General features: G+C 38.7%; 5 protein-coding genes and 2 long non-coding RNA genes across 22 annotated transcripts; 4 read left to right on the forward strand and 3 right to left on the reverse strand.

Annotated features, from left to right (window-relative positions):
• The first annotated feature begins 1,588 nt into the window (after positions 1-1,588).
• Positions 1,589-3,686, forward strand: LOC9317270 (leucine-rich repeat receptor-like serine/threonine/tyrosine-protein kinase SOBIR1). Its single transcript, XM_002879301.2, has one exon. The coding sequence runs from the start codon at positions 1,634-1,636 to the stop codon at positions 3,557-3,559; it is 1,926 nt and encodes a 641-aa protein (XP_002879347.1). The 5' UTR covers positions 1,589-1,633; the 3' UTR covers positions 3,560-3,686.
• On the reverse strand, positions 3,644-6,448 carry LOC9315415 (RAP domain-containing protein, chloroplastic). Its single transcript, XM_002881157.2, has 5 exons — positions 6,169-6,448; positions 5,971-6,077; positions 4,177-5,800; positions 4,004-4,086; positions 3,644-3,881 (listed from the first exon to the last, which is right to left on the reverse strand). Exons 1-5 carry the CDS (start codon positions 6,290-6,292, stop codon positions 3,813-3,815), a joined length of 2,007 nt encoding a protein of 668 aa, XP_002881203.1. The 5' UTR covers positions 6,293-6,448; the 3' UTR covers positions 3,644-3,812.
• Positions 6,449-6,864: 416 nt separating this feature from the next.
• LOC9317271 lies at positions 6,865-8,400 on the forward strand. The gene is made up of 2 exons (XR_002332408.1): positions 6,865-7,264; positions 7,844-8,400. It is a non-coding gene; the product is annotated as an uncharacterized LOC9317271 (long non-coding RNA).
• Positions 8,401-9,201: 801 nt separating this feature from the next.
• LOC9315416 (myosin-12) lies at positions 9,202-18,502 on the reverse strand. The gene is made up of 41 exons (XM_002881158.2): positions 18,416-18,502; positions 18,205-18,241; positions 17,986-18,114; positions 17,710-17,853; positions 17,470-17,615; positions 17,233-17,389; positions 17,103-17,161; positions 16,847-17,006; positions 16,614-16,763; positions 16,399-16,535; positions 16,165-16,311; positions 15,827-15,928; positions 15,690-15,747; positions 15,517-15,618; positions 15,379-15,416; positions 15,163-15,289; positions 14,914-15,084; positions 14,712-14,843; positions 14,515-14,621; positions 14,348-14,408; positions 14,069-14,246; positions 13,651-13,856; positions 13,174-13,293; positions 12,934-13,032; positions 12,604-12,819; positions 12,396-12,535; positions 12,209-12,310; positions 11,959-12,067; positions 11,832-11,876; positions 11,701-11,760; positions 11,409-11,579; positions 11,160-11,318; positions 10,878-11,084; positions 10,635-10,784; positions 10,479-10,549; positions 10,296-10,395; positions 10,144-10,200; positions 10,006-10,062; positions 9,701-9,781; positions 9,436-9,518; positions 9,202-9,347 (listed from the first exon to the last, which is right to left on the reverse strand). Exons 2-41 carry the CDS (start codon positions 18,205-18,207, stop codon positions 9,215-9,217), a joined length of 4,674 nt encoding a protein of 1,557 aa, XP_002881204.1. The 5' UTR covers positions 18,208-18,241; positions 18,416-18,502; the 3' UTR covers positions 9,202-9,214.
• LOC110229157 lies at positions 9,257-19,266 on the forward strand. 16 transcript variants are annotated; one of them, XR_002332620.1, is made up of 14 exons: positions 9,257-9,464; positions 10,125-10,229; positions 10,314-10,441; positions 10,543-10,659; positions 11,948-12,297; positions 15,821-16,024; positions 16,148-16,394; positions 16,500-16,553; positions 16,827-17,080; positions 17,208-17,410; positions 17,492-17,609; positions 17,743-18,585; positions 18,858-18,909; positions 18,993-19,266. It is a non-coding gene; the product is annotated as an uncharacterized LOC110229157 (long non-coding RNA). The 16 variants fall into 16 exon arrangements; XR_002332612.1 differs by having other exon boundaries at positions 17,743-18,909; XR_002332618.1 differs by having other exon boundaries at positions 18,858-19,266.
• Positions 19,267-20,204: 938 nt separating this feature from the next.
• On the forward strand, positions 20,205-22,695 carry LOC9317272 (cation/H(+) antiporter 21). Its single transcript, XM_002879303.2, has 2 exons — positions 20,205-20,661; positions 20,765-22,695. Exons 1-2 carry the CDS (start codon positions 20,283-20,285, stop codon positions 22,594-22,596), a joined length of 2,211 nt encoding a protein of 736 aa, XP_002879349.1. The 5' UTR covers positions 20,205-20,282; the 3' UTR covers positions 22,597-22,695.
• On the reverse strand, positions 22,557-25,211 carry LOC9315417. The gene is made up of 4 exons (XM_002881159.2): positions 24,335-25,211; positions 23,598-23,972; positions 23,438-23,529; positions 22,557-23,346 (listed from the first exon to the last, which is right to left on the reverse strand). The coding sequence occupies exons 1-4, from the start codon at positions 24,902-24,904 to the stop codon at positions 22,656-22,658; spliced, it is 1,728 nt and encodes a 575-aa protein (XP_002881205.1). The 5' UTR covers positions 24,905-25,211; the 3' UTR covers positions 22,557-22,655.
• Between the last annotated feature and the right edge of the window lie 2,252 nt (positions 25,212-27,463).

The raw sequence follows: 27,463 nt of genomic DNA on the forward strand, positions 1-27,463 counted from the left end.
AGTATTAAAATCGTGTAATATATGTTTGTAGCGTGTTAAAATTGCTCTAACTCGAGAAACAAACAATTATTGTTAGTTTGGTTAGAGTCAGTTCACATGTTAAGCATTTAATGTCTGTCAGTTCGTTTTTATTCTCTCTCAAAAATCAAAGCGTCTGTCACGCACATATCAAAAAATCAACATGGTTTTTTCGTTATTATTGGAAAATTGAGAACCATTAGTTACGTGTTTTTTCTATTGTTTGAGACAAAAAAAAAAAGACATTTACTGATTCGTAAATTACTTGCTCTGTTTTTACCTTTGCGCAAAGTCTTCTTTATTATTATTATTAATATATTCTCAAGTATATAATCACTTCTTGTTAGCTATCTAGACATCTAGTTAACTCTTATTAAGTTAAGAGCCAATTTCGACTTATTTCACACTCACCAGTTTGGAATCTTAATACAGACAACGAACTTATCGACGGAAAACGCTAAAGAAAGTGACTGGAAAATAAAAGGTGTGGAACATAACATTTAATTTTTTCTAACGTGTAGGAAACGGTGGCTCACTATGGAACCCACAGAGTAGACTTTGACTTATCAACGCTTACATAGTCAAGTCTATAACAATGTTCGTTATATCAATAATTCAATATTGCAACTTTCTATATTCACATTTTCTACTTTACTATTTTCCCATACTATTTCCTGGAATTGGAAAAATAGAACTCTTATTTTTTTTTTAATATCTGGATTTATTATTTATTGTAAATTATGAGAACTATTACATAAACGATTATACAACGGACAATTCCTTCCGACCCTTATTAGATTCACGACAGACGACACCTTCTTCACCTTCTTCACCTTCTTCTTCATACTCACCTCCTTCACCTCCTTCTTTATGTTTTTGATTGACACTTCCCTCTTTGCGTAGAATCCTGGCGAACGGCTATAATTGTACATAGCTGGAGATGTCCTGCACACTTGCCTCCAATAATCTGCAAATTTATTAATAAATCGCAGTATCTGGGACTCGAACCCCAGACCTCTGGGTATAGAAGCATTAATTAACCCTTGTTCAACCAATGAGCTAAGAGGACTTCCACAAACATAACTCTTATTTAGAATATAAAATAATTCAATTTAGACTCAATTTTTCTACAAACCCACTGATAACTAAGAGAAGATTTAACCTTTTTAAAAATTTATCTAGTTAATTCAGTAACTAAATATCATACATTTTATAATGAGCTCTTATGTAAGAATTCAATAATATATCATTACTATCAAACTTATCAAATAAAGTTTACAAATTACTTGCAATATCCAACAACCATTTATTTATGTTTACATATGAAGCCGGGGCTTTGATCCCTTGAACAAACCATATATTTTTCAAACTGTTAATTAAAATTTAACAATTATACGTATAATCATAATAAAAAAATAACTTGTGAATTTATTTTGTAATTTTATTTTTTTGGCTCAAATATATTTTGTAACTTTAAAACAAATTTTTAGAAGGAAAAAAAAAAACCCACGAAACACGTAAAGATTTTTCAATAGATTAGTGTCAGTTGCTGACCATAAATAGCCAGAGTGTAGACTCCGACAACATCCACAAGAAGAAAGTTTCTCTAATTAAAATGGCTGTTCCCAAGGGAAACGCCCATCTCTTCTTTCTCCGGCCTCTCATCCTCGCCGTTCTCTCCTTTCTTCTTCTCTCTTCATTCGTCTCTTCCGTTGAGTGGCTCGATCTCGATTCATCAGATCTCAAAGCTCTTCAGATCATCGAAACAGAGCTCGGAGTCAACAGTCAACGTTCTTCATCCAGTGATGTCAACCCTTGCGGTCGCCGAGGAGTTTTCTGCGAGAGACGGCGTTCTGCCACCACCGGAGAATACGTTCTCCGTGTCACTAGGCTCGTTTACCGATCCATGAGCTTGACGGGGACTATCTCTCCGGTGATTGGAATGTTGTCGGAGCTCAAGGAACTTACTTTGTCTAATAACCAGTTGGCCAACGCTGTTCCGGTGGATATCTTGAGCTGTAAGCAACTTGAAGTTCTTGATCTTCGGAAAAATAGATTTTCAGGTCAAATTCCGGGAAACTTTTCTAGTTTGAGCCGTCTTCGAATCCTTGATCTTTCTTCGAACAAATTCTCCGGGAACTTGAATTTCTTGAAGAATCTACGCAACCTGGAGAATCTCTCTGTTGCAAACAATCTCTTCTCAGGCAAAATCCCGGAACCAAGTGTGTCGTTCCACAATCTCCGGTTCTTTGATTTCTCCGGAAACCGGTATTTGGAAGGTCCGGTTCCGGTTATGAGCAATAACAAGCTTCAGACATCTCCACACCAAACAAGACACATTCTTGCTGAAACTCCATCTTCAAATTCCACGAAGAAACCTAACAACAGCACTACATCACAAGCTCCAAAGGGAGCTCCAAAACCAGAGAAGTTGAAGAAGAAGAAGAAGAGCAAGAAGAAGAAAGTAGCGGCATGGATCTTAGGGTTTGTCGTTGGAGCCATAGGCGGAACAATCTCTGGGTTTGTCTTTTCGGTGTTGTTCAAATTGATTATTCAAGCAATAAGAGGATCAGGAAAACCATCAGGTCCTTCCATATTCAGCCCATTGATCAAGAAAGCTGAAGATTTAGCTTTCTTGGAGAATGAAGAAGCGTTAGCTTCTCTGGAGATCATAGGAAGAGGAGGTTGTGGAGAAGTCTTCAAAGCTGAACTACCAGGAAGCAACGGCAAGATCATCGCTGTAAAGAAAGTGATCCAGCCGCCTAAAGACGCCGACGAACTAACAGATGAAGATTCCAAGTTTATGAACAAGAAAATGAGGCAAATCAGATCCGAGATCAGCACAGTCGGCCAAATCCGGCACCGGAATCTTCTCCCATTGTTAGCACATGTGTCAAGACCCGAGTGCCACTACCTCGTTTACGAGTACATGGAGAAGGGGAGTTTGCAAGATATATTGACTGACGTACAAGCTGGAAACCAAGAGTTAATGTGGCCAGCGAGGCACAAGATTGCTTTAGGTATAGCCGCAGGGCTTGAGTACCTTCACATGGATCATAACCCACGAATCATTCACAGAGACTTAAAGCCAGCCAATGTTCTTCTTGATGATGACATGGAAGCCAGAATTTCAGATTTCGGACTGGCAAAGGTAATGCCAGATGCAGTCACACATATTACAACCTCGAATGTTGCAGGTACTGTGGGATACATAGCACCAGAGTTTTATCAAACTCACAAGTTCACAGCTAAATGTGATATCTATAGTTTTGGAGTGATTCTTGGGATTCTGGTAATTGGGAAGCTTCCTTCAGATGAGTTTTTTCAGCATACTGACGAGATGAGTCTGATAAAGTGGATGAGGAACATAATAACATCGGAAAATCCTAGCCTTGCGATTGATCCGAAGTTGATGGAACAAGGATTCGATGAACAAATGCTTCTGGTTCTGAAGATCGCCTGTTACTGTACTTTGGATGATCCAAAACAGAGGCCGAACAGCAAAGATGTCAGGACCATGTTGTCCCAGATCAAGCACTAGTGTTTCAACATGTATTGTTTGCTTCTATGTATGTTTTCTAGATTCCTGTTGCATAAGAAATAACTGTGAACACAATCTTGGCAGAAATTTGTAATGAAGACTGTATAATTTAAATGGATTTCAATTATGTTTATTGCTCTAAACATAAATCATCAATCTAATATAAGAATCTTAGCTATATACATAAGGGAAAAGAGCACTTGATTAACAACCTTAAAATGACAATACGTTACACGTTTCGTTACTGTCTTCTTTATATGCAGCCGTTGAGAATCTCCCTCAAATATTCTAGCTGTTCGTGGCTGCCTTCATGTTCTTCCCACTAAAAGAAATAAAAACAAAGTCAACACATGTTCAGTGTATACTCGTGATTGAGATGGGAAAACATTATCAATAAAAATTGTCAACACATGTTCAGTGTATACGTCGACGTTTTAGACCCACCTCTTGAAGAGACAAAGATACTACTTTCCATCCAGCAGCGGCAACATATCGCCGCTTCAGCATTGTATGCCCTAATGGTATTCCTGCAGAACAAAAGAGTCGAAATGATCATTGAGTCTGGGTTGGCTGCAGCAGACACCAAGATAAATTCAGAAACAGAGTGATGCACTGACCGGAGTTTCTTGAGAAATGAGTTGGCCCATCGATTTCTAAAGCAACTTTCTTATCGACCAGAGCAACATCCACAGTGTAACCATCCACATCATGTTCTTTAGCCCAATCAAGCCCTGTACTGATTAGAAGACGTCCAACTTCTTTCTGAAAAGATGAGCTTATTTTCTGATTGAACCTTTTGGTTTTTCCTGCACGGGTTATTTTTTCTTCAAGTCCATGACAAAGTGACAACTGAAGGTGGGGGCACTCAAGCTTCAAGCACTGATTCACAAGAAACACCTGAGAAGCAAACATGACATCCTCCCTATACTGTTCTGAAAGCCTTTGCTCCTCCAAGGTGGTTAAACTATTCCATATATTGGCAAAGAAAGGTCGCTCCACTTGCCCAAGAACAGCATAAGACCATGCTATGTTTCCAAGCTGGTCCCTGTTAAAGCTAAGTGGTGGAGATCCTGAAGCATCATCGCTTACTTCAACATCCACTACTTCATCAGAGTTTGTTATTTCTTTTGTCAAATAACACTTGAACTGGTCACTGCTTTTGAAAGCACTATCCAAAGATTCAAGCAAAGGATCAGCTGGCTCATTAAGTGAGGCGAATGACCACAATAGTTGAGCAATCTCTTGGCCCTTAAAAGTAATGATAATAGTAGATGCCCTCTTTGACAACTCAGCAAAGAGTTCTGGAGCAGAATGCCGCATGGAAGCAAACGCCCCTGCAATGTTGGCAACATTCTGAGAATTGAATTCCCCAACCTTTGATGTGGCTACTTCTGCAACTCTATCCATCTCTGTCAAATAAAGCAATTCACCCCCGATTTTGGACAAGGCCCAAGAAATATTTGAGATGCCTTGAGCTGAACATTCTGGTAGACATGTCATTGCAAGAGCAACAAGCATTGACATCTCTCTTTGCCGAGCAAATGCAAGCCTACGAGTTCTCATCATCGAGACTTTCTCCATATTCTTGGCAATTCGGTGGAGTGCAGTAGCAATGTTTAGAGGAGACAAAGGCGATGGACTTAAACCTTTGGCAACAGCCATGATTGTCTCAGATGTTACTTCCAATACCTCTTCAGCAGTTTGTGCTTCTATTATGGCTTTGTTCAGGTTGATTTCCTTCATACGATCAGAAGGTCCTGAAAATTGGGATAGCCTCTGAGCTAATTGCTCCTTCATCTTCTCCTTCTTTTCCTCAAACATTCCACCAGCTAATGAGCTAACTCTTTTCCGCAGATCCCCCATCTTATCCTCCACCAATCCATCTTCAAAATCCAAATCTTCGTCCTCGGTATCAAAATCCTCTTCAAGAATACTTTTAGTTTTGACCTTTTCTTTCTTTACAATGACTTTCTTGCTCTTTTTCTTTTTCTTCTTCTTCAATGGCATCACCTCCGCCATTCTAGAAGACAACCCTCTGGCCTCAATCGATTTAAGTGCAATTTTCCTCGCCCTTACACACCAATCCATCCCTTCAGTGTCCTCAAGCACTTTCGAATTCTTCTGCTTTTTCCTCTTCTTCGGAGGTTGAATATCCAACGGATCAATCTCCCCGAGAAATTCTGCCTCCCAGTCCGCATCATCCTCCTCTTCTTCCTCCGAGTTACCAATCACAGACGAATTCTGCAACAACACCAAAACAATAGGTGAACATTCAAGCTTAGAAACCACAGACAAATTTGTTTCTGCAACCTTATCCAAAACCTTCCACACCATAGGAGCATCATGAGTCACATACAAATAAAGATTAAATCAATAAAAGCAACCACAAGAACTCATTTCCGAGAACTAACCACGGAAAAAGGAAGGTGCTTGAGAGAGCCCGAACGGCTATGCAAGGAACTCCTCTGTGCTAGTGGACCAAGTAATCGATACTTCTTATCAGCGACAGGCCAAAGCCCTGGAATTGACCGAAGAGCGAGTAAGGATATAAAGCTGGGTTGATTGATTAAGAAGAAACAAAGAAGAGAAGAGGAAATTGAAATGACGACCTGATGCGAAAGAGGAGGAGGAGAGAGAAAGATGGAGATGGCGGCGACTGTGGTTAAAGATGCGGTGGCGTATCTCCGGCGGATTGAGAGAGAAGCATCGCCGGAATGGAACTACACACTCCATCTTCTTCTATCGGAGAAAATTTTGATGGCTCTGTGCTGTGATTTTAACACAGAGAGAGTGGGTTTTAGCTAAACCCTCTTGCTAGCTTAGCGAGTTTGCTATGGCTAAAAGAATGTCCATTATTTATCCTAGTGATCCCTCAAAATTCGCCTTTTTTATAGAACATGCCCACTATTTTGTTTGATCACAGGTCATTTTTAGATAAATTTTGGATAAAACTATTATGATCAAAATTAAAAATTCAATTACTTTTACTAATTTTTTTGGATAACTCGGATCGTATACACACATAATCGAGTGTCCTAATCTGAATGCAAAAAAACTACTTCTTGATATAAAATATAAAAGAATCTCAAATTTCAATATTTATGCAGTTTTGTCAACAACATGTATTATGTGAATCTAAATTCATATGGTAACACAACGAGTCAACGATGATACTAAGACCATGTACATGGGTGATACTTTTAGGGTATCATAAGCCCAAAAATTAATTTTTAATGGAGCAAACAATTAAAATGGGCATGAGCCCACTGATACTTGTGATACCCAGACGTGTCATCTTCTGATTTGTTGCGTTTTGCCAAAAGGAGGAGAAAAAAAAAATTCATTTTGGAGATTGAACTCTCCTCTCACGCGATCTGAAACCTAGCCTCCGCCGATCGCGTGAGAAGAGAGTGCATATAGCCTAGCTATTTTGAGTTCTTCTGGAAGGAGTTAAATCAAACCAGCAAAGATCAGAGCGTGTTCTGGGTTGAAAAAGAAGCTATGTTGATGAATCAAGAGAAAATCCAGAGGCTTCAAGGAGAGAATCGGTAACGTGTTTATTGTTGCTCGGTGAGAATGGCGTCATGAATCTCGACACAACAGGTCTTGTTGTTCTCGTGTCTGGAACCACTTATAGACATTGCAGAACATCAAGCTTGTGCTTAACGATGATGGACTGAACTTCAAGCTTCTCCATCCTCCACGGTAATCTTATGTTCTTTCATCCGAGACAAAAATGGAGAGACGTCGTGTTATAGCTTGAGAAATACAAGGTTGTTGGTTTAGATTCATAGGATTGGAATCAAGAAATAGATTTGCTTGATTGGGTTTGATAAGAATGGGTTTATGGCTGCAAAGTTTTCTGGTTTTTGCTGAGCGCACACAAGGTGTTTGATAAATTGCCAAAGAGAAAAACGGATTGGGTTTATGCAAATTTTAGTTGGCTGATGGATGAGAATCAAATAGTGAGTAGGATTTAAGGAGTTGTGGAAGATAATTCTTCGTCACCATGAGACAAATTAGAGAAGTTAAGTGGGTAAAGATTCTGTCTAGACTCTGTCTAAAATTAGGAGACAGTTCTTGTATCATAGCTTACTGATAGGTTATGATTTAGGGTTGGAATGGTTTTAATTGCCTTCATAGCTTAAGGTCTATAAGTAAGACAGTTGGTGTCTTAAGGTCTTTAATTAGAGTATTTGTGGACTCAAATTATGTTTATGTTATCCGACAATTGAGAATGGGCATGATGATGATGATGATGTGAGATATTGTTTGAAATTGTAGGAAACTACTCTTGGATGAAAAGATGAGAAAAAGACAAGTTGTTGGTGCCGAGAAGTTGATACAGCTCTTGCATCCGTCAGAAGACAGAATGGGAAACTCCATTCATTGCACTGGTTTGGAATCTCATCGATATACACCAAGCATTTTAGCAGCTTCGACTATTCTTAGTTATGTCAAGCACTAAAAACTCTCGTGAATCATATTCCTTGCTTGTAACACTTTAGTTTTTTTGGTCATACATTGTCATCACTCATAAGGACCCCCTTGTTTGATACTAGAGTACACTGAAATTATTTTCTCAGCTCTATTATTCTTGCTATATGTTGGAATTTTTATCATAAGAGTACTAACATATGATAAATTACAGTAAAGGGGATTATGATCCTTGTCGATTAGATTGTCTCAGCTTATTTGGTTTGAAGTCTAAGACAAACAGACAACAAGGGCTCTGGAAAGCATAAAAGGATAAACAAAAATTATATAACTCTGTTTCGGTTTGCTTTGTAACTTGATTTATAACTTATAACTTTGTTTTATTTTAGATTTGGATTTGGATTTTTAAATTTATTTATATGATAATGAAGATTAAAAAAAATTGATAACCAAATACACAAATTTTAAAAATCAGTCGCAGCGATTTATTTATCTTTATCATCATGTTTTTTAATTTTTTTTGCTTAAATATATTCTACGCTTTTTTGGATTGTAATATTACATGTTGTAATCTTATGTTTTTATATATTTATTTTTGATTTTACAAATAATTTTTTTTTTTATGATACTTAAACCGGTCTCACCAATGGAAACAGATTTATTATCAGTATCATAAAAAATCTCAAACAATAAACAAACATTAAAATTAATACTAAAAAAATGTTATATAGAGTATCAACTATGTACATGCTCTAATAGAAATACAAACTGTATTAAATTATTAGGTTATGTGTCAGTGTCATGATCAATGTATATACATTTAAAAACCAAGTAGCATTGGTCTTTTGGTATATACTTTTCAATCAAGTCCAAAATTTTACAAATCCAACAGCATTATCATAAATAATAACATTCATTACACCATGTATCATTTAGCAAACAAAAATAGACTCAAAAGAGTACACAATGTACCATATCAATCTCAACTCTGTCTATAGAAAATGTAAATTGTAAGGGATAAAGCAAAGAAAACCCCAAACCAAAAAAACAAAATAAAGAAGAGAAGCTTCTTGCTTCAAGGTGAGGAAAAAATTAGACCAAAAAAATGGGAAAAAAACGTAATAATATGCAAAATTTTATGGCTTAATGAATAATTTATAAAAGATTCGCAGATTCGCAGATGTTGGAAGTTGGAACCTTCTCCGATGTTTGTCTTCCTTACTCCGGCAATGTCTGGAACAAGAAGTGAAAATCAGATCGCTGGCGGAGAAGCGGCGGTGGATCGACGTCGGAGAGGCTAATATTACCGCCGTGGAAGGATTGCGAAACATCTTCCACTGAGAAAGGAATGCTGAAAGATACCGGAAACAATGAAGATTCGAGAGTAATTCATTAGGGAGAGAAACTGAGAAGAAAGCGAGAAATTTGTTTCTGCGTACCTTGAATCGACGTCTAGCAAGAAAGAAGGGTAAGTCATGTTGGCTGAATCTTCCGCCATTAGTTTCCTCATCTGATTGATCACCTATTATCGGCACAAATCGTTGGATCATGAGTGTAATTTGGATACAATACTGGTTCAGGGTGTTTCATGGGTTTTATCTCTTGATTCAGGCACATGAGTTCAAAGCCAATTGTTTGTCAGAACATCGTGATTATATGTTCTGTGAATTTTCTTGAACAAGTTTTGGTTGATCCATTACTTACCTCAGGGGAGAGTCCTTGAGTTCCATATTTGTCGTCCCAAAACATAGTCCCAATTCGATATACTTGTGGAATGCTTAGTACCTGAGCAACAAATCAACTAATCAGGAGCTAATGACTGGAAGTAGGACTGTAGGAGGTTTTAGTTTTATGCCATCTTGTTTAATTTATTCAACTAGATTGCTTTTACTTTATAAGATCTTTCACCCGTTTTCTCATGTATCCAACTGTATAATGTTTCAGGAGTAACCCCTAATAGTAAGATCCTTCTATATGCTTTGCAGAAATTTTTGGTATAAGGTCTTTACCGGGAATATTTCTTTTGCAATCTCGTCCAATGATTTCTGTGTCTTTTGATGTGAGACCTGTAGAGTGATAGTGTATATCAAATATCGAATTTTCCCTAGTTTTGTATTTTTACCAATAGATATGGTTCGATGTTATACCAGAAACATCACTGCTTGCCTTATGTGCTGAAGTTCATCCCATGGTGATCGTGCTGCCTGTAGGAGACAAAAAAGAATAGAATTATGTAAGCAAATCTCTTTTGTCTTATATTTTATCTTTGCATGATTTGGTTATTAATCCTTTAGCCTACCTCGTCGTCTGCCTTCAGGCACCACTTCTCTAATTCATGCAAGCCCATTTTAAGATATTCTCCGTTGCTAACCGAACAACACTCTCGGCGAAGCAACAAACTGCCAGAAGATAAACTTTTCAAGTCAAGCTACGTCATAACCAAATGTAGGTACTTGTGTCCTGTGCAATATATTTTCTGTACCTATTAAAGAGCTGCACATTGATGTACGAGAAAACCTGATGGAAGAGTTTTCTTGTGATCATAGATGGGACCTGGAGATCATTAAGACTCAGTCAAGAAACAGGAAAAGATAAATTTAAGCTTGAGGTGAAAATCTTTGAAAGTGCATTATCTTACATGGTTCTCTGCCATAAAGGTCAAGGTATGTTCAAGCTTGTTGACAATGTTCTGCCATTGTACATATGATGCTTGTTGCTTGGCAATTGTGGTCAAGTGGATGCTTTTAGTCACATGTCGCAAGGTTTTGGCTCTTGTTGGTCTTGGTGCCTGTTACGTTTCACATATAACACATTATTAACATACGTGATTAGCAAATCATTAAGATGAGTTCCGTATTAACTTTATGAATGATATACTAACATGGATACAGAGATTTAGTAATGGATCTATCTCTTTCTTTAGTTTATCTCGGATCATGCCATATGTTTTCTCAACGTATGCTGCTAAATGTTGCTTGAATAGTAAAGCCGGATATTTAGCTTCGACCATCTGTTGGTCATTTGAAATTCCAACCATCCCACTGTAGCCACTGGATGTTTCCAAGCCCACTGAAGATGATTGTGTTCCCTACAATGTTGTTACCAACTATTACTAAGGCTCTAACAAATTGATTAATCGGAGGTTCACTTTTACCAAGCTTACTTGAACCAATCGCCCAAATAGTGTAGCATGGGATAATCTATTACGTCGTGAAGCCGCATTATTTGTATTGCTGAACTTGAGTGTAGATTGGAGAAGATATAAGAGGGTAGAGCTTGTTGTGAGCCAATAAGCTAGTTCCCTTGTGTCATCTTGGCTCTTCTGTACCAAAATTAGTATAACTTGAATACAAAATTCGGGTTTCAGAGGGTTCAGATACTACTTTCATAGTCAATGCCTTTAAATTATTACCTCAATGGACGATCGAATCTTATGAACAATTCTATCAAATATGTTTGTTTTCTCTGCTTCAAATAATCTCCATTGAAGTAGTGCCTTGTAAACTATCCAAGCTGCCACACATCTGTCGTTATCAAACCTTCTCTCGTCAGTGAGGCATTTCATCAGCACCTCATGGCTCTCCTGTCCAGTAATAGTCATTATAAATTGTTCTGTAGTGAAACAGATATTGAAATATCTTTTGCTTGCTTTTGTTGGTTATCAACTTATGGCTCCATAGTTCAAACAAGTTCTCGAATGATACCCGTTGCCTATCTGTTAGAGACCCTTGTTTTGCTAACACATTGATTGGATTCCTTGGTTCCTGAAACAAATAGCAAGGGATGAGAAACTGTAGAGTACTATTTCTTAACTGGGCCTAGCAAGATATTGTACCTTTGTTGCCTGAATTTCTTTTATTTGATGTTGATTTTCAAGATTCTGCACAGTTATATTACATTATTGCAAATTGTTAGACATATTTTTTGACTTAGAAAATTTTATGTTGACAGAAGTTTTGCACCTTTTCGGACGCAAAAACTCTTGCAGGAGGCATTGTCTTTTCTGCAGAAGCTGTCTGTCTTCGAAGAGATTCATTTTCTGACTCTAGAATTGCAACCTTATCCTTCAGGCTGCTAAGAGGGTTTTTTTCCAGATATAGAGTGATATCAGATACAATTTCATATTTTATTTTTCTTTGTAATTCAGGTCGATTGAAAATTTCAAATATGCAGTACTAGGCTGACAAAACTTCTCAGCTCACAGGACCTTACCTGTTTAACTCTCCAGTCTCTTCAACGCTTGTTGAAGCGGCCAAAGCCTGCTGACGCAAGACCTGATTTTCGGATTCAAGGTTTGACAGGTTCGTTTCTAATCTGCAATTTACAATCAATACTCATGAACCCTGACTGTGGAACTTAAATTTGATATCAAATGACTTCGGAACCAATAAATCTATACCTTTCGATGATTTCTTGAAATTGGATGGCCTTTGATTTTGCATCTTCTGCTTCAGTTAGACTTGCCTTGCTATCACTCTCAAGTGCAGAACATTTCGCTTCAAACTCCTCAATTTTTCCTTTTAGTTTTGCCACCTCAACCTACATTTTAAAGATATTGCTTCAGGAAAAGTATCTGCTAGTTAGTGGAACTTGTAGCTCAAATTTACCTCCAGCTCATTGTTTTGACTGTTCAGTAACTCCAGTTGAGTGTTATCTACAACTGGAACCTCTTTGATGACTGGTGGAGCTTGTTCAATGACTAATTTTGCTGCTTCTTTCTCTCGTATAATTGCAGCGTAGGCTTCATCTAGCTTCTCTTGCAATTCAGTTAAATTATTTTGTAGTCTAGCAATTTCTTGTGCTTTGGCTTCTTCGAGATCAGCCTAATGACACAATTAAGCGTGAGCGTCATTTTGGAACTCTTAACTCTAGCATTTCATCCAAGGCAATTAGATAGCAGAACAGAGTACTCTAGTTTCTAATGTTGCTGACAATACCTTTTGATGCTTCTCTAATTCGAGACGCCAGGTTAGCTCTTCCACACGTTTCTCTAACTTGTCCTTGGCTTCCTTGAGCGCCCCAGTTTCTCTTGCAGCCTTTGTTGGAAAGATATTATTGTTAGTAACTTAGACTGAAGCATTTTTCTACTTTAAATTCCATTGCCTGCCTAGTGGACAGATTAGATTGATTCTTATGAGACTAATCACTCAAAGTACCCTCTTATCAATGAAACTTACCATTCTGAGATTTTTAAGCTCTTTTCGAGCTACTTTAGCTCTCCATAGACATTGTAATGCTAATGTTGCTTTTTTGTGCTGCTTATAAGCTTCGTGAGCTTGGTGTCTTCTCCATTCCCTCTGTTAGAAGATATATCAGTAAGATTTATCATAAAATTATATCAAAATCATCACCACCGTACTGCTTTCCCCTTCCACATTACATTTGATCCCAAGACAAGTAAGAATAAATATATTGCTTGACGTCTGATCCGTCAAGCATCTTGGAGCACATGCATAGGTATTCATAATTAAAAATTTGTTCCCTTATGGGTGACGAGTAATCCAAATTTTGAAATAAGATTGGTTACTGCTTTTGATTATTTCTAACCTATCCTTGAGAGTAAACTAGTCTGAGATTATAGAAGACTAGTCGAGAAACTTCTGATATTTTGAAAGAGAATTAAGAAGTGAAGTAAAGTAGTCAAAACCTAGTACCTGAACTATAATTGCTGCCTTTGTTCTTCTTCTATGTCTATGCTTGTTTCGAGCAGACATTGTCCGTAAACCAGTCTGAATAACTGTTGCTGATGCCTGGAGCTTAGTGTAGTTTTTCCTTGCTCTGTGAGCACGAATGTTCTTTTGGATACAAATTGAAGCAGCTTCTCTTCGCATGTTTTGATACAACTTGCGAGCAAGTTGTGCTACATAAGCAATGCACATGACACGCAGTTAATTTAAAGATTACTGTTACCTGGCTGAAATTTGAATCGTTTTGTGACATTATATCAGATAAGGCTGCTAATATTCTATCAGTCCATAGTATGGATGGCTCTATTGATAATTTAAAAGTTTAATCCATTGCTTTTGTGTTGGGTAGGGTGTTACTATTGAGACATAGGTAGAAGAATAAAACCTCTCCAAAGTTTTTGCATATAAATTGTAGCCTTTTTCTGCCCAAGGAACTCTTTTCTTGTCAAATAAGTCCTGATCTGCCTCTGAATGAGTGTAGTGGCACCAGCCAAGACCTCGGTTCTTCTTGCATCTAGTTCAGCCATCTGTCCGGCCCTAAGAAATATCTTTGTTTTTCCTATCTGAAGATGAGTAATCAAAATGCAATCTTAGATTACACTGTTAGCATTGGGCTACTTTATTTATTCATATCTGACATTCTTGTACCCTGAGCTTGACTTACCTGGTAGCCTTTTAAACCCATCTTGTCGCAGATCGAAGCACATGCCGATTTTTCGTCGGTTCTGTCAATAGATAATGTAATCTTCTCAATGTTGATTGGATCAGGATAATAGGATAAAACGAATAACATGTGTCTTTCTAGATTTTTTTTTTATTGAGTATTCTTACCCCTCTGGAACGTCTGTTGCTAACATCACAAAACGATCTAGGAATTCATCGAAAGCTCGTTTTGTTGGATAACCAGCACAACTGATTCTTATAGCTTCCAGTACACCCTGTTCACTTATCCAGATATTCTATTAGCAATATCCCTGTGGGAAAACATGAACTTTTTATAAATAGGAAACCTGAGGCTTTAGGCTTACTCCGCATCTTAGTTGGTTTAGGACGTTGTCATTCTCGAAAATCCCGGGCTTCAGAACTGCATTTGGCTTCACACATCTAATATAATGGGGCTCTGTTGTGTTCAGCGTCTCCATTAGAGCTTGGAGTTGTTGCTGGGGGTAGGTTAGGTCAGGAATCAAGATCTTGAGCAATGTGCAATTGATATTTTTACTAGTGGCTTACCTTGAAACGGGTCCCTATGGATGAAAATTTGGACTGCTTTGATGCGTCTTCTGGAAGTGGTGGAAACAAATTGGCGACAAAAGAGCACTTCGATGCATCTAGCAAAGCTTGATGTTCTGCCACAACATAATCCTTGTTCTTGTCAAGAAATTGCTCCGCTGAATATGTAACCTGGAGACAGAAAATCGTACTTAGTAACTAGCTACTGTATTTACTTCAGTTTAGCGTCTAAAATTGTGTTTGTCTCACATCTCCTGCATAGTGGTTAACAGTGAAGGCTGTTTGGGCAAGCTTAGGTTTGCTGAAACGCTTGTGTCCTTTATATGTTTGATACATCTTCTGTGCAAACGTCTCATGAGTCGACTTGGGAAACATGCTGCAAGGGTGAACCTTATGATTTTGCCTAGAGGAGCCAGTTTTACTTCTTACTATGGACTGATATGACTCAAGTAGGATTAGACTTACCATGCTTCATCAAGTAGGGCAATTATGCCTCCTGGTTTCTGCAAAAATGAAGAAGATGCCATTGATAATCTTCTGTGGTTGTACATGTTGTGGAGCCAATGTCATCCAGATTTATGATGTTAGTTGCATATTTTGTACCTTCTCAATAAGATCTAAGACGTCCTGGTTATCAACAAATTCAACATAGCTCCAGTTTATTTCCTCCCTCGTGTATTCCTCTTGCTCCATCTTGAATACATGCTGCAGAGAAAAATTGTTTCATGTAAAAGTTGCTTGCAATGTGAATAGGTTACAGTGATATTATTTCCTACCTGATTGAAATGCTGTTGTAATTTCTCATTTGTGAGATTGATGCATAGCTGCTCAAAACTTTGAAACGAATAGTGATATTAGATCGTAAGTTCTATGTGTACTCATCATTCAGGTTTATAATTTCTGTCAGGTCTACCTGTTGATTTTGAAGCTTTCAAAACCATAAATGTCGAGGACTCCGATCAAGCTTTTAGCATTTGGGTCTTGACCTATTGAACTGTTGATCTTATCCACAATCCTGTCATTATTGAGTGGTGCACATGTCACGGTTGGAGATGGCTCAAACTGAGAACTATTTATCTAGAAAAAGTCCTGAAGGAAAACCATGTTAAAGGTGTGTTCGGTCTCTCCTATGATGTGTATGCGGTTTCTATCTTACCTCTGCGCCATCAGAATTCTTGTGGAAGGCAGAGCAGCTTTTGCCTAGTGATTATTAAATTATTCATTTTTGTTTCAGGGGTTGGATTTACATACCAGTCAAACAGCCTGGAGTATACTGTCTTGGCTAAAGCATCACGATTTGAGGCTGCGGAGTCTGGGTCTAGCGGCTTTGTAATGTTACCGTCCGGAGTGACAATAACACGCTTGCAGAGTGAATCTTCCATCATCTTCTCATTGCACCTACGTCAAGTGAAAGATTGAAATTTAGTCAGCATTTCCATTGGACATGTGCAGAATTTCGAGGTCTAATGGTAATTGGTAAGGTACATGAGTAATTCTGCTGCTGTTTGAAGATGATATCTTGATTTATCATCCCTGAGTTTTGAAGAATCTGCTTCTTCTCCTTTGATAAAATTGACATTTCCAAGGTGGAGGATTGCAGCTACGACTCGGAATATGGCATCCTAAAGTTGAAGTTCCTGGTTAGTATTTGAAACTTCTACAATCATATGTATCCTTAGAATGAGAGTCATGAGACAAACCTGTGCCTCTTGTCCAATGCCCACAATGTCCATGGCATTTCTAGTCTCAATATACTCTCTTGCATCATCTACATTGGAAACCTCATAGCAGTTCGTCTGGTTTAGATAGTGGAACGTCCTTGGATCACCTACCTTGAATTTCTTAGCTTCCTGAAATCAAACATATTGGTACAGTTTTCTTATCAATAATTGTTCTAGCTCTTTTGCTTTCAGCATTGTTACTGAAGACTTACCTCAGGCGGTGCTGCACAGAGCATGTAGAAGCAGTGATAGTTCCTCTCAGGGTCTGAAACTTGGCAAACACGAGACCGTTCAAGAAGATAAGTGCGGATGGCAGCTCCAGATATTTTCCCACGCTTGTCAAATTGGATCTCAACAAATTTTCCAAACCGACTGTCGGAAAACCCAGAGAATTGCAAACGAGTCAAAACAAAAGATACCAGCAGAAAAAGAATAATATGTCCACTGTAAGTTTTTCAATGACACCACCTTGAATTGTTGTTTTTCACAGTTTTGGCGTTTCCAAAAGCTTCCAACACTGGATTAGACTAAACATAGAAAAATTTTAAAATGGTGGAAGCTTGTTCGACGCAGATAAAAATCAGAGCAAGTAACTCACCTCTAAAACTTGTTGTTCAACGCTTCTCCCTTCGGTATCTGATCTGCCTCCCATGAATGCAAGATATCTCATGAGCATTTTGGTTGTCTCTGTTTTTCCAGCTCCGCTCTCTCCACTAACCAAAATAGACTGGCTTCTTGCCTCATTAATCATCGCCCTAGTATAATTGAAGCTTTTGGTAAGCTAACTTCTTTACAGTAACTGCTTAAAAGTCTACTCAGGATTAACAACTTTTACCTGTAACTGGTATCTGCAACAGCAAACAGATGCGGGCTTAGCTCTCCAAACGCAGCTCCTTTATATTGCTCCATCATATGGACACTATACAAATGCGGAAGTCTTTGGAATGGATTCACCGCAATCAAGATGTTTCCGGTGTAAGTCTGCTCTATTCAAGATTGCAATTAGATAATCACAACTTCGACTATCAAAAGTTTGACAAATGGATGTTTTAGATAACTGTCTTAAATTACTGACATATATCTCGTTTAATGCAAAACGGCAATCTAGATTGTGGAGGACCCCTGGCTCATGGAGGTAAGCCAGTTTAGTCATGTCGTCAACACCTGCAGGCGGCGCCTCTGTATCCTTTGGATATATACTAGAAATACTAGCAACAACCTGTAACAATAGAATATATACTTGAAATTTTTCTAGAAAATCTGTGAATCTTACTGCAAAGGTTTATGTTAACAATATCAAAATCTTTTCCATTTTGAGTGGTTTTGTATGTAATGAAAAGTAGTTTCTCACAGTTTTCCCATTTGCAGTGACTATTTTGGCATTGGTGCCTTTGATTTCAATCACTTCTCCACTAATCCATGCGAGTTCTAGATCCTCGACCCAGACATGTGACCCGAGTGTGATATTTACAGGAGTCCCCTAACATTATTTATCAAAGCAAGCTTTTCAATAGTCACATTAAGAAAAGATAGGAAATATGCAACAGAAGGTGTTAATGGGAAGGCTTACCATTACTCGAGCTCTTCCAAGCTCTTACACTCAGAATCTGCAGCAGATGAAGAACAGAAAGATCAAAAGAAAAGGTAAGATAGAAAGAGAAGATTGAGCTCTTTAAGGGAAAGAGAGAGGGAGAGGGGGAATAATAAAAAGAAAAAGAAAAGGTGACTCTGAATCAGAAGATACAGCAGATTCTTAACTTAGAAAAAGACTTTTCCCTCACCTCTTGTCTCCACTACGTCTCTTAACTTTTTTTTGCAGGTTTTAGAGCTTAAGATGCAGTAATGGCGGCAAATCAAATTCTTTCAGATATTCAGTCTTGGGTCATTTGCTTTGAAAACCATGCTAGAGCATTCCATGGAAAACTGTTTGGTGTAACACCGTGTAAGGAAGGTCACACTTCTCATATTTTTCTCCTTTTCAAAGCTTTATGCTGGTTCCTTTTGAGTATGAATGGGGTCCTCGTAGGTTAAACAAAATGTGAAATTGCTGCTTTTAGAACATTAAAGTTGTCTGCTTTACATTTTGATATTGATACTGCACCAACTTTTTTTCTCTTGATCGGCCATGGCCAGGTACTGTTTCGCTGTGAAAGTGAACTTCTTTCCTCTTTTTCGTTAAAAGACAATTATGCCCTTTATGTTTGGTTTCATCTCTTGCTGCAGAGCCAAAGGCCTTTTGTGTGGTGCTTAAACTTGAAGTCATCACCTTAAAAGTGTAAACTTTGTCAAATCTTATAGAAAGTTGCATACTTTTCAAAGTTTCATGATTTTATTTATTTCATTTTGGGGTGTGTGAAGGTAATGGCCGGTGGAGAATCTCCGGTGGCGGTTGAGGCCGGTTTCCGAGACTGGACCATTTGGATTAACTTTTCTTTTCTTTTCTCTCTCTTTTTTTAATATATGGTCGAAAGTTTTTATTACGCTAGTTTTAAGTATTCTTTATTCTTTGAATATTCAGAGCTGCATCATTATATGTCTAATTTTGCTAATTTCTCGATCCAAGAACATCATGATTACATGTGCAACCCTGTGTTTTAGCCTTTTTCTTAAATGAAATAAAAATGTCTCATAATACTATCAACTAAGGGACGTATTAACTCATCTACCAAAAAACTGATAACAAGGAAAACAGCATAATTGGATTTTATTATCCCGTTACAACAGACTAAACAAGAAAACCAACCAAAATTGACTAATTTCATTTTCAAAAGAGAATACAAAGACAGCTAAATTACTAGTAAAATCTATAATTAGCAATGACAAAGAAGAATAGTAGAGAAAGAAAGAACAAAAAAAAACAGATTGTGTAGCTCTCGCCTATTAATGCAATAAAACAAAACACATGATGAATTTGTCAAAGGAAAAAAGGCCAAAACCTTGGGGGATTTTTGAGAATCCCGTTAAACTCTCTATTAAGGAAAATTCCCCAATAAAATGGACGATCCCCAAGTTGGTGCAAGTGCGTCGCGGTTTGGGAAAGTCGTATGTTATAACCAATCAGAAATGAACATGTTCGGAAAACAGAAAGGATGGGAGCGCGGAAGCCCCCCTATAGCCTCACTTCCTTTCTTTGTGACACAACTGTTTGTCGCTAATCTTAGTTACCGCGTACTCTACTATTTTACTCGGCCTCTATATCTTCCTCCTTTCGTCGCTCAAATACTTGTGAGTAGTCAATCTTGAAAACAAATTTTACCAACCATTATCAATCTTGAATTGTTTTTTTTTTTCATACTTATGTGTCACAACTATGTTTCCTTTTTTACTTTGTTAGCTATGTCCTAGGAGTCTTCATCTTCAAAATCTTGATAAAATATTTTTAGGCAATCAACTTCATTGTTCGAATGGAAGATCTGTTTTTTTGTTTGTTTTTAAAATAAACCAAAATGATAAAATTCTAAGATTTGTTCATTTGGTTGCAACATACAAAAGTCAATTGTGGGATCTTTTTTTCAAATTATAATTTATAATATGATTCAATAATAATTGTAATGATCATTTTGTTTACAGTGCGGATTACTGTTCAGCCCGAGTGTGCTCGGCCAAAACGACTGGGTCCTCAAAAGCATTTTCCCTTATAGATACACAATGGTTCTCGAGACGTTCGCAAACTTAGCTCTCGTTTACAACATTTTCCTCCTCGGTCTCGGCATCGACTTGAGGATGATAAAGATCAAAGACACCAAACCAGTGATCATAGCCATTGTTGGCCTCCTTGTGGCTTTACTTGCCGGTGCTGGCTTTTACTACCTCCCGGGTAACGGAGACCCCGACAAAATCCTAGCAGGTTGTGTTTACTGGTCGATCGCATTTGGCTGTACAAATTTCCCCGATCTTGCTAGGATTCTTGCGGATCTCAAGCTCTTGCGTTCGGATATGGGACATACCGCAATGTGTGCAGCCATTATTACTGATTTGTGCACTTGGATTCTCTTCATTCTTGGAATGGCGAGTTTTTCCAAAGCTGGTAACTAATATAGTTGTTCCCTTGTGTTATTTTTCCTCTAGGACTCACACACGCATATAGTTAGGGAATTATAGTACTAACAAAAACATTATTTAATTTTAAGGTCTACGGAACGAAATGTTGCCATACTCATTAGTATCAACCACAGCTTTTATCATTCTCTGCTACTTTGTGATCCATCCTGGAGTGGCTTGGGCCTTCAACAACACCGTCAAAGGAGGTCAAGTAGGAGACACTCACGTATGGTTCACTCTCGCCGGAGTCCTTATTTGCAGCTTAATCACCGAAGTATTTGGTGTTCACTCAATTACCGGAGCATTCTTGTTCGGTCTTTCGATCCCTCACGACCACATCATTCGAAAAATGATCGAAGAGAAGCTCCATGATTTCCTCTCCGGAATACTAATGCCTCTTTTCTACATCATTTGCGGTTTAAGAGCTGATATTAGTTACATGTCCAAGTTCGTGAGCGTTGGAGTGATGGCGTTTGTGATTTCTGCGTCAATTATGGTGAAGATTTTGTCAACGATTTTTTGCTCCATCTTCTTGCGTATGCCTTTGCGTGATGGTTTCGCCATTGGTGCACTTATGAACACCAAGGGAACTATGGCATTAGTCATTCTTAATGCAGGAAGAGACTCCAAGGCATTGGACGTTATTATGTACACTCATATGACGTTGGCGTTTCTAGTGATGTCAATGGTGGTGCAGCCACTATTAACCTTTGCTTACAAACCAAAGAAGAAGTTGGTTTTCTATAAAAACCGAACCATTCAAAAACACAAAGGAGAGTCAGAGCTTTCTGTATTGACATGCGTCCATGTCCTCCCTAACGTCTCTGGCATAACCAATCTATTACAACTCTCTAACCCGACCAAGAAATATCCTCTTAACGTTTTTGCCATCCACCTGGTCGAGCTAACGGGTCGCACCACGGCTTCGTTGCTCATTATGAACGATGAGGCCAAACCAAAAGCTAACTTTGCTGACCGAATTAGAGCGGAATCTGACCAGATCGCTGAGATGTTCACAGCTCTGGAAGTGAACAACGACGGGATTCTGGTTCAGACCATCACCGCGGTTTCACCTTATGCGACAATGCACGAAGATATTTGTTCGCTGGCCGAGGATAAACAAGCCAGCTTCATTTTATTGCCTTACCATAAGAATATGACGTCAGACGGTCGGTTAAATGAAGGAAACGCGGTGCATGCTGAAATCAACCAAAACGTTTTGAGCCACGCGCCTTGTTCGGTTGGGATTTTGGTTGACCGTGGCATGACGACTGTCCGGTTTGAATCTTTTTTGTTCCAAGGTGAAACCACAAAGAAAGAAATCGCCATGCTGTTCGTTGGAGGTCGGGACGACCGAGAGGCTTTGGCTTACGCTTGGAGGATGGTGGGACAAGAAATGGTTCAACTCACGGTTGTGAGATTCGTCCCAAGCCGGGAAGCTCTAGTCTCGGCCAAAGCCGCGGTGGAGTACGAGAAGGATAAACATGTCGATGAAGAATGCATCTACGAGTTTAATTTCAAGACTATGAATGATCCGTCAGTGACTTATATAGAGAAAGTGGTTAACGATGGTCAAGATACGGTCACAGCCATTTTAGAATTGGAAGATAACAATTCTTACGATCTTTATATTGTAGGAAGAGGCTATCAAGTAGAAACACCTGTGACCGCAGGATTGACAGATTGGAGTAGTACTCCGGATTTAGGGACTATAGGCGATACATTAATTTCATCAAACTTCACAATGCAAGCTTCGGTTCTTGTGGTCCAACAATACTCATCTGCTTACAGACAAACGGCAGGTAACAACAATCAAGAACCTGTCCAAGGTGGAGCCAAGACCGCTCATGAGGCTAAGCCTTTTATGGAAGACGAGGATGGTGAAGAAGAACATCAGTATGATATCAGAATGCGCAAATGACAAGTGTTTTTCTTATTCCATATTGTATACATCTTTAGAGGAAATTTCAATCTTTCTTTTCAAATTGTAACTTCCCCAATGGCAAATTCAATATGCTCAAGTAGAAACCGTTGCAGCTTCTTTCTTAAATCTTCGACTTTCTCGTTGGTTTCCATTCGGTTTAAGATCAGACCATCGAGCCAATGGTTTACGGCTTTAAGGTGGACGAAAATAGACTCTTTTCCATTTGTTTCTTCCTTCTTCACCAAGAAAGACCCTTTGTTCAGTGAATTCTCCAAATAAATCAAGAACCATTGGCTGGAAACATGGACTAACTCGTCCGCTAGACTCGCTGACTCATTCAGACTGCTTTTACCTTCGAAGCTACTTCGGTCTGAAACAGAACGATATTTAGTTGCATGCGGTTTTGCACCTTTGTAAGACGGGGTTCTTGAACTTGTTGTCTCCTTGGGTTTCATTTTCTCGGATGAGTTCTGTATAACAATGTAGTGATGATCAGCAGCATCTTCTTTCTTTCCAGGCTCTTTGAATAAATTGAACTGAGAAAAATTGGTCACTACGGCAGTTTGAACCCAAGATGCTGCATTTTTGTTTACTACTAATCTACGTGAGCCGTTCTTTCCATTTTGAGTAAGCAACCGATGGACCGCTTTGCATGTATTCTGTGTACTGTGGTAGATGTCTAAGAATCGGCTCACTACTTGTCCTGCAGATAATTTCTTAGTTGAATCACACAGCTCGGCAAAGGTCCTGAAGGATCAAAGCCATATATATGTTCATTATTAATGACTCGCAAACTCGTGTAACGAAACCGGTTAGGGATGAAATAGAGAAGACATACTGCAAACAGAGTAGAACAGACTCCATGGCAGATGCTTCCTCCAGTGCGCTTACTGCTGCCGAAACTGCTACTTGCCTATGTGATGAAACTTCCTGAAAGGAGAGATTGAAACACATGACTACTAATTCTCAGAGTCGCTAGAATTATCCAAATACCATACCTTTCCGAGAAATTGAATGGTTTTTGGGAGTCCATTCCATAAGATTCTTTGATCAGACCAAGTCATGTGACTTGAAGGCACCTTAAAAAGCGCAACCGGAGGAGCCACTGCCTTTGACAACGACTTGATACCATCTTTCGGAGAACTAGCCATGGAAATAGGTGATGCAGGCTTCACCACATATCTACTTCTTAAAGCCCGGGTTTCGCTGTTAAGGTGCTTTGGTATAGGTGACTTGATACCATCTTTTGGAGAATTGGCCATTGATATAGGTGATGCAGGCTTATCCACATTCTTGTTTCTTAAAGCAGGGGTGTTACAGTTAAAGCTCTTTGATGGCAATTCATTCTTTAGCAGATTCTTATCACTCAAGACCTGCACAAACATCGAAAATCTGTGAAATCAATGACTCCAAGTGTATGAACAGAAACCAATATCAAATTGCTACACTATCTATAAGAACCAACTTTTAAGGTCATCCTGAAACAGACCATTGTAGCAACTTAAAGAACAAGAAGAAACCCTACACTCAAAACACAGCTTCCACAATCCAAATGCAGCAAAATGGATCAAACAGAGCGATTCACAGAGCAACATTTAAGGTCTCCTAAAACTATTAGTAATATGGTTTGGTTTCTCACACGTATCAATCTCAGACCATTGGAGGCAACTTAAAGGACAAGAAACCTTAAAACCACTCAAACAGAGTGATTTACAAAAGAAGATGAGAGATGTACCAATTTGGATTTAGGACGTGGTGAAGAAAGAAGCATTGCGGCGTCACGGCGGTGGGTCACCGGAGGAGTTTGATCCCAACAACTCCTTCTCGCGGAATCCAAACTCAATCTCCTTGTTTCATCAAGATTCTTCTTCTTCTTGGCCGTCGGCGAAACAGAGACCTGAGTAAAAGAATGTAGCAAATCGCTAGAAAAAAGATCGCTAGGGTTCCCAACACACATCCTCCGCTTAGGAACTGGTTTCAATCCACGGATTACAGGAACAGGACATCCTTTCTCAACGTGTAAACCACCGCATATGTAAACAAACTGTCCTAGCTGAATTTCATCGGAACGTATTAGATCAGCGTCATCTCCGGCGGAAACGGCGACGTAAGCTGCGTGGAGAGAGTCAGAGACTTTGACGAAGAATGCTTCGCTACGCCATTGGTCGTCAGAGAGACAAGGAACGATTTCTATGACTTGGAGGAGTGGTGACCGGTGTGAGGACAATAATGGCGGCGAAGAAAGTGAGTTTCCGGCGGCGATATTGAGAAGGTTGGAGAGAACTCCAGGAGTGAGGCAAGCCATGGTGGGAAAAGAAGCTGAAGCTGAAGCATCTTTTGGGGGAAGGAAGAAGAAGAGTGGGAATCTCAAAGAGAGAAAGAGAGAGAGAGATGTGTCTCGGGGAATGTGGAGAGTTCGTCGTTTACTGTGTCGGAAAAAGTAAACAGTTTTGTCTCTCTGTCTTCGAGATTTGGTAAGGGCTGCAAGTAAAAGCTTTTGTTGGTTGCAGGTGTAAAGCACGAGCCTTTTTGTTTGCTTCTTTTGTATATTCCTTATAGGCCAATTGTGGATTTGCAAGTGAAGACCTTTTTTTTGCGGCTATCAACTCTCTATATTTGCAATGAAACTACTCCTCTTTAGACAGGTATTTATTTTGTAGTTTTTTTTTTTTTTTTATAAATTCTATCGGCGGATCCGGTTAGTCTCGGTAGAAACGCACCGAAGTGTTTCAGAGTAGACTTCTCTCCGTAGGACCACCACATTATCTGTCCCCAGTTTGAAATGCTTTCCGACTAATGTCAGGGGTAACCTGATCGCATGTTACTGGACTACCAGATAAACTGCTTGGGCCTTTGGCCCAAACCCAGACTTCCCACACAGATGTGTTTTTTGTTTCCAGCGTGAATCGAACCTGGGTTAGTTCCTTCAAACATTTCCCCAATTCTCAACTACCACTAGACCATAGCTATGTGGGCAAAGTTTTTGTAGTTAAGAAGAGAGACTTAATGCCAGATTTTTAAAACTCGGCCGATTAAGAATTGGTCTTTTTATCGAAGTTGGGCTGAGTTCAAAGCCGGATTTTAGTTGAATTGCTTCAATCGATCTAAACCAAATCTCACAACCGGGTAAAATCAGGCCCAACTCAAACATTAGTTAGACCTAGATTCGGCGAGGAGAAGTTGTTGGAATCAAACTCTTCCGGTGAAATTCAAACCAGGTCCGATTCAAACATCGTAATTGTTTGCGTTGGTGAAAACATCTCTTACTAACAAAAGAAGCTCATTGAGGCTTCTGAATGTATCCACATCAGCTCTTCAATATTTTGTCTCATGTTGCCACGTCAGCCTACTCTCTATATTTTTTTAACTTGCCATGTCATCTCGACAAATGCCCAGGGATAGCATAAACCTAAAAAATAGGGCTTCCATCTCCAAGTGATAACGTGTCAGTTAGTTCAACTGTCTCCGCTTCCTGTGACTTCATCAATTCTCATAAACAATCCATCTCGCCACGGCTCATACATCATTGAAAATTTACATGGCCAACAATGGACACGCCATTTCTGATGCAAGCGTCGGTAAATTGTATGGAGTATAGAAAATGAAAAGCCTTTGATAACAAATCATGAAAGTATCCTCCCTCACAACAAATCTCTCGGCGCCATCAAACAAGGTTTTAATACATCTGATTCCCCAACATTTTACTGATCTATTGTTATTGCTCAAGTCTGGTGCACATTTATGTCTTAGGGTACTCTCTGTTCGTTGCTTGGTTTTGATGAAGCTAGGTATATGTTCTATCATTTCTCTTATAGGTTCAATGAGCGGTTGCTACCTAGAAGCTGGATTTCTGGTCCAAAGAATCATACAACATTGTTCAAGGTAAGTTTTCGAATCATTCATACGTTTTTAATGTTCTCAGTTCTCCAAATAGGTCAGTTGTAAGCATTTTCAGTATAATATTTTGTATTCCTGTGGGGATGTGGGTCTAATGCTAAGATCATTGGTAATAGGTTCGTGGATTCACTGGATTCAATTGATAATTTGTGTTTTCTTTTATTGAATTAAGGTAAAGCATTTACCTAAATTTTTTTGGAAATCGAAAGAGCCCAAGAGCTGGAATCAAAGGGTGTTGGTGAGACCATCTGCTTAAGCGGTACGTAAATATGAATATTCACATAGCATGTATTGATGTTCATGCCTCTATGAGTTTCTGGAATGTGTATTTTTCTGAAGTTCGATAAAAAATGTCGGGATTTGTTAGTCAAAAATGCGAAAGTTCAAAGTGAATGGTTTTTGTTGGCCCTAATATAAAACTGTAGCAAAAAATGCAGATTAAAACTCCTTACAAAAGGATCAGTTATTGTATTGGCTGAGTCTCTTGATGTGTAAATGCTTTAGCAAACCAATTACGATAAAATCACGTTTTACAGAGACGAGAGTAATGGTATCAACCGATCTTACGGGAAAGGAACTTGCAAATAGGTTTCACTTTTACCGACTACTATATCTTTGCAACTACTATGTTTTTGCAGATAATCGAAAATAAAAGTACGTTCATATAATATATATGTGGTTTGTTGGTCAGTTAAGCTTTAAAATCTTATTTCAGTATAGTCCTGAAAAACTCCAACATGCCCCGTGGGGTGAATACGTAAAGCTACCTCTATGATATATGGTGAAATGTTAATGCATAAGTTTATTCATTTTAGAGAGCTACCGCTATCTCTTCAGATACACTGCACATTGTAAATGTTCTTTACTAATAACTTCAAAATAAGAAATTGTTCTTAGTAAGGAATGTATATTATGCATTTAATTACTAAATTAGTGGAAAGAAAACTCCCTCCAAGATTAAGCTTAG

The sequence above is a fragment of the Arabidopsis lyrata genome (genome assembly GCF_000004255.2).
Source record: "Arabidopsis lyrata subsp. lyrata unplaced genomic scaffold ARALYscaffold_4, whole genome shotgun sequence".
Taxonomy (NCBI): domain Eukaryota; kingdom Viridiplantae; phylum Streptophyta; class Magnoliopsida; order Brassicales; family Brassicaceae; genus Arabidopsis; species Arabidopsis lyrata.

Bases quoted from the DNA above. Each gene is read 5' to 3' on its own strand.
- LOC9315417 (XM_002881159.2), bottom strand. From the start codon at position 24,904: ATGGCTTGCCTCACTCCTGGAGTTCTCTCCAACCTTCTCAATATCGCC. The intron at 23,530-23,597 runs GTATGGTATTTG...CTCTCCTTTCAG, and splicing joins CCATTCAATTTCTCGGAAAG to GAAGTTTCATCACATAGGCA. The intron at 23,347-23,437 runs GTATGTCTTCTC...TTGATCCTTCAG, and splicing joins TCTGTTCTACTCTGTTTGCA to GACCTTTGCCGAGCTGTGTG.
- LOC9315416 (XM_002881158.2), bottom strand. The intron at 17,616-17,709 runs GTCAGTAATTTA...TGAATAGAGCAG, and splicing joins TTGCATTAAACGAGATATAT to ACTTACACCGGAAACATCTT. The intron at 9,519-9,700 runs GTAAGTAATGGA...TGCCGATAATAG, and splicing joins CTCAAGGACTCTCCCCTGAG to GTGATCAATCAGATGAGGAA.
- LOC9317272 (XM_002879303.2), top strand. From the start codon at position 20,283: ATGGTTCTCGAGACGTTCGCAAACTTAGCTCTCGTTTACAACATTTTC. The intron at 20,662-20,764 runs GTAACTAATATA...TTTAATTTTAAG, and splicing joins GGCGAGTTTTTCCAAAGCTG to GTCTACGGAACGAAATGTTG.
- LOC9315415 (XM_002881157.2), bottom strand. From the start codon at position 6,292: ATGGAGTGTGTAGTTCCATTCCGGCGATGCTTCTCTCTCAATCCGCCG. The intron at 6,078-6,168 runs GTCGTCATTTCA...GGTCAATTCCAG, and splicing joins CTCCTCCTCTTTCGCATCAG to GGCTTTGGCCTGTCGCTGAT. The intron at 5,801-5,970 runs GTTAGTTCTCGG...GTGTTGTTGCAG, and splicing joins AGCACCTTCCTTTTTCCGTG to AATTCGTCTGTGATTGGTAA.
- LOC9317270 (XM_002879301.2), top strand. From the start codon at position 1,634: ATGGCTGTTCCCAAGGGAAACGCCCATCTCTTCTTTCTCCGGCCTCTC.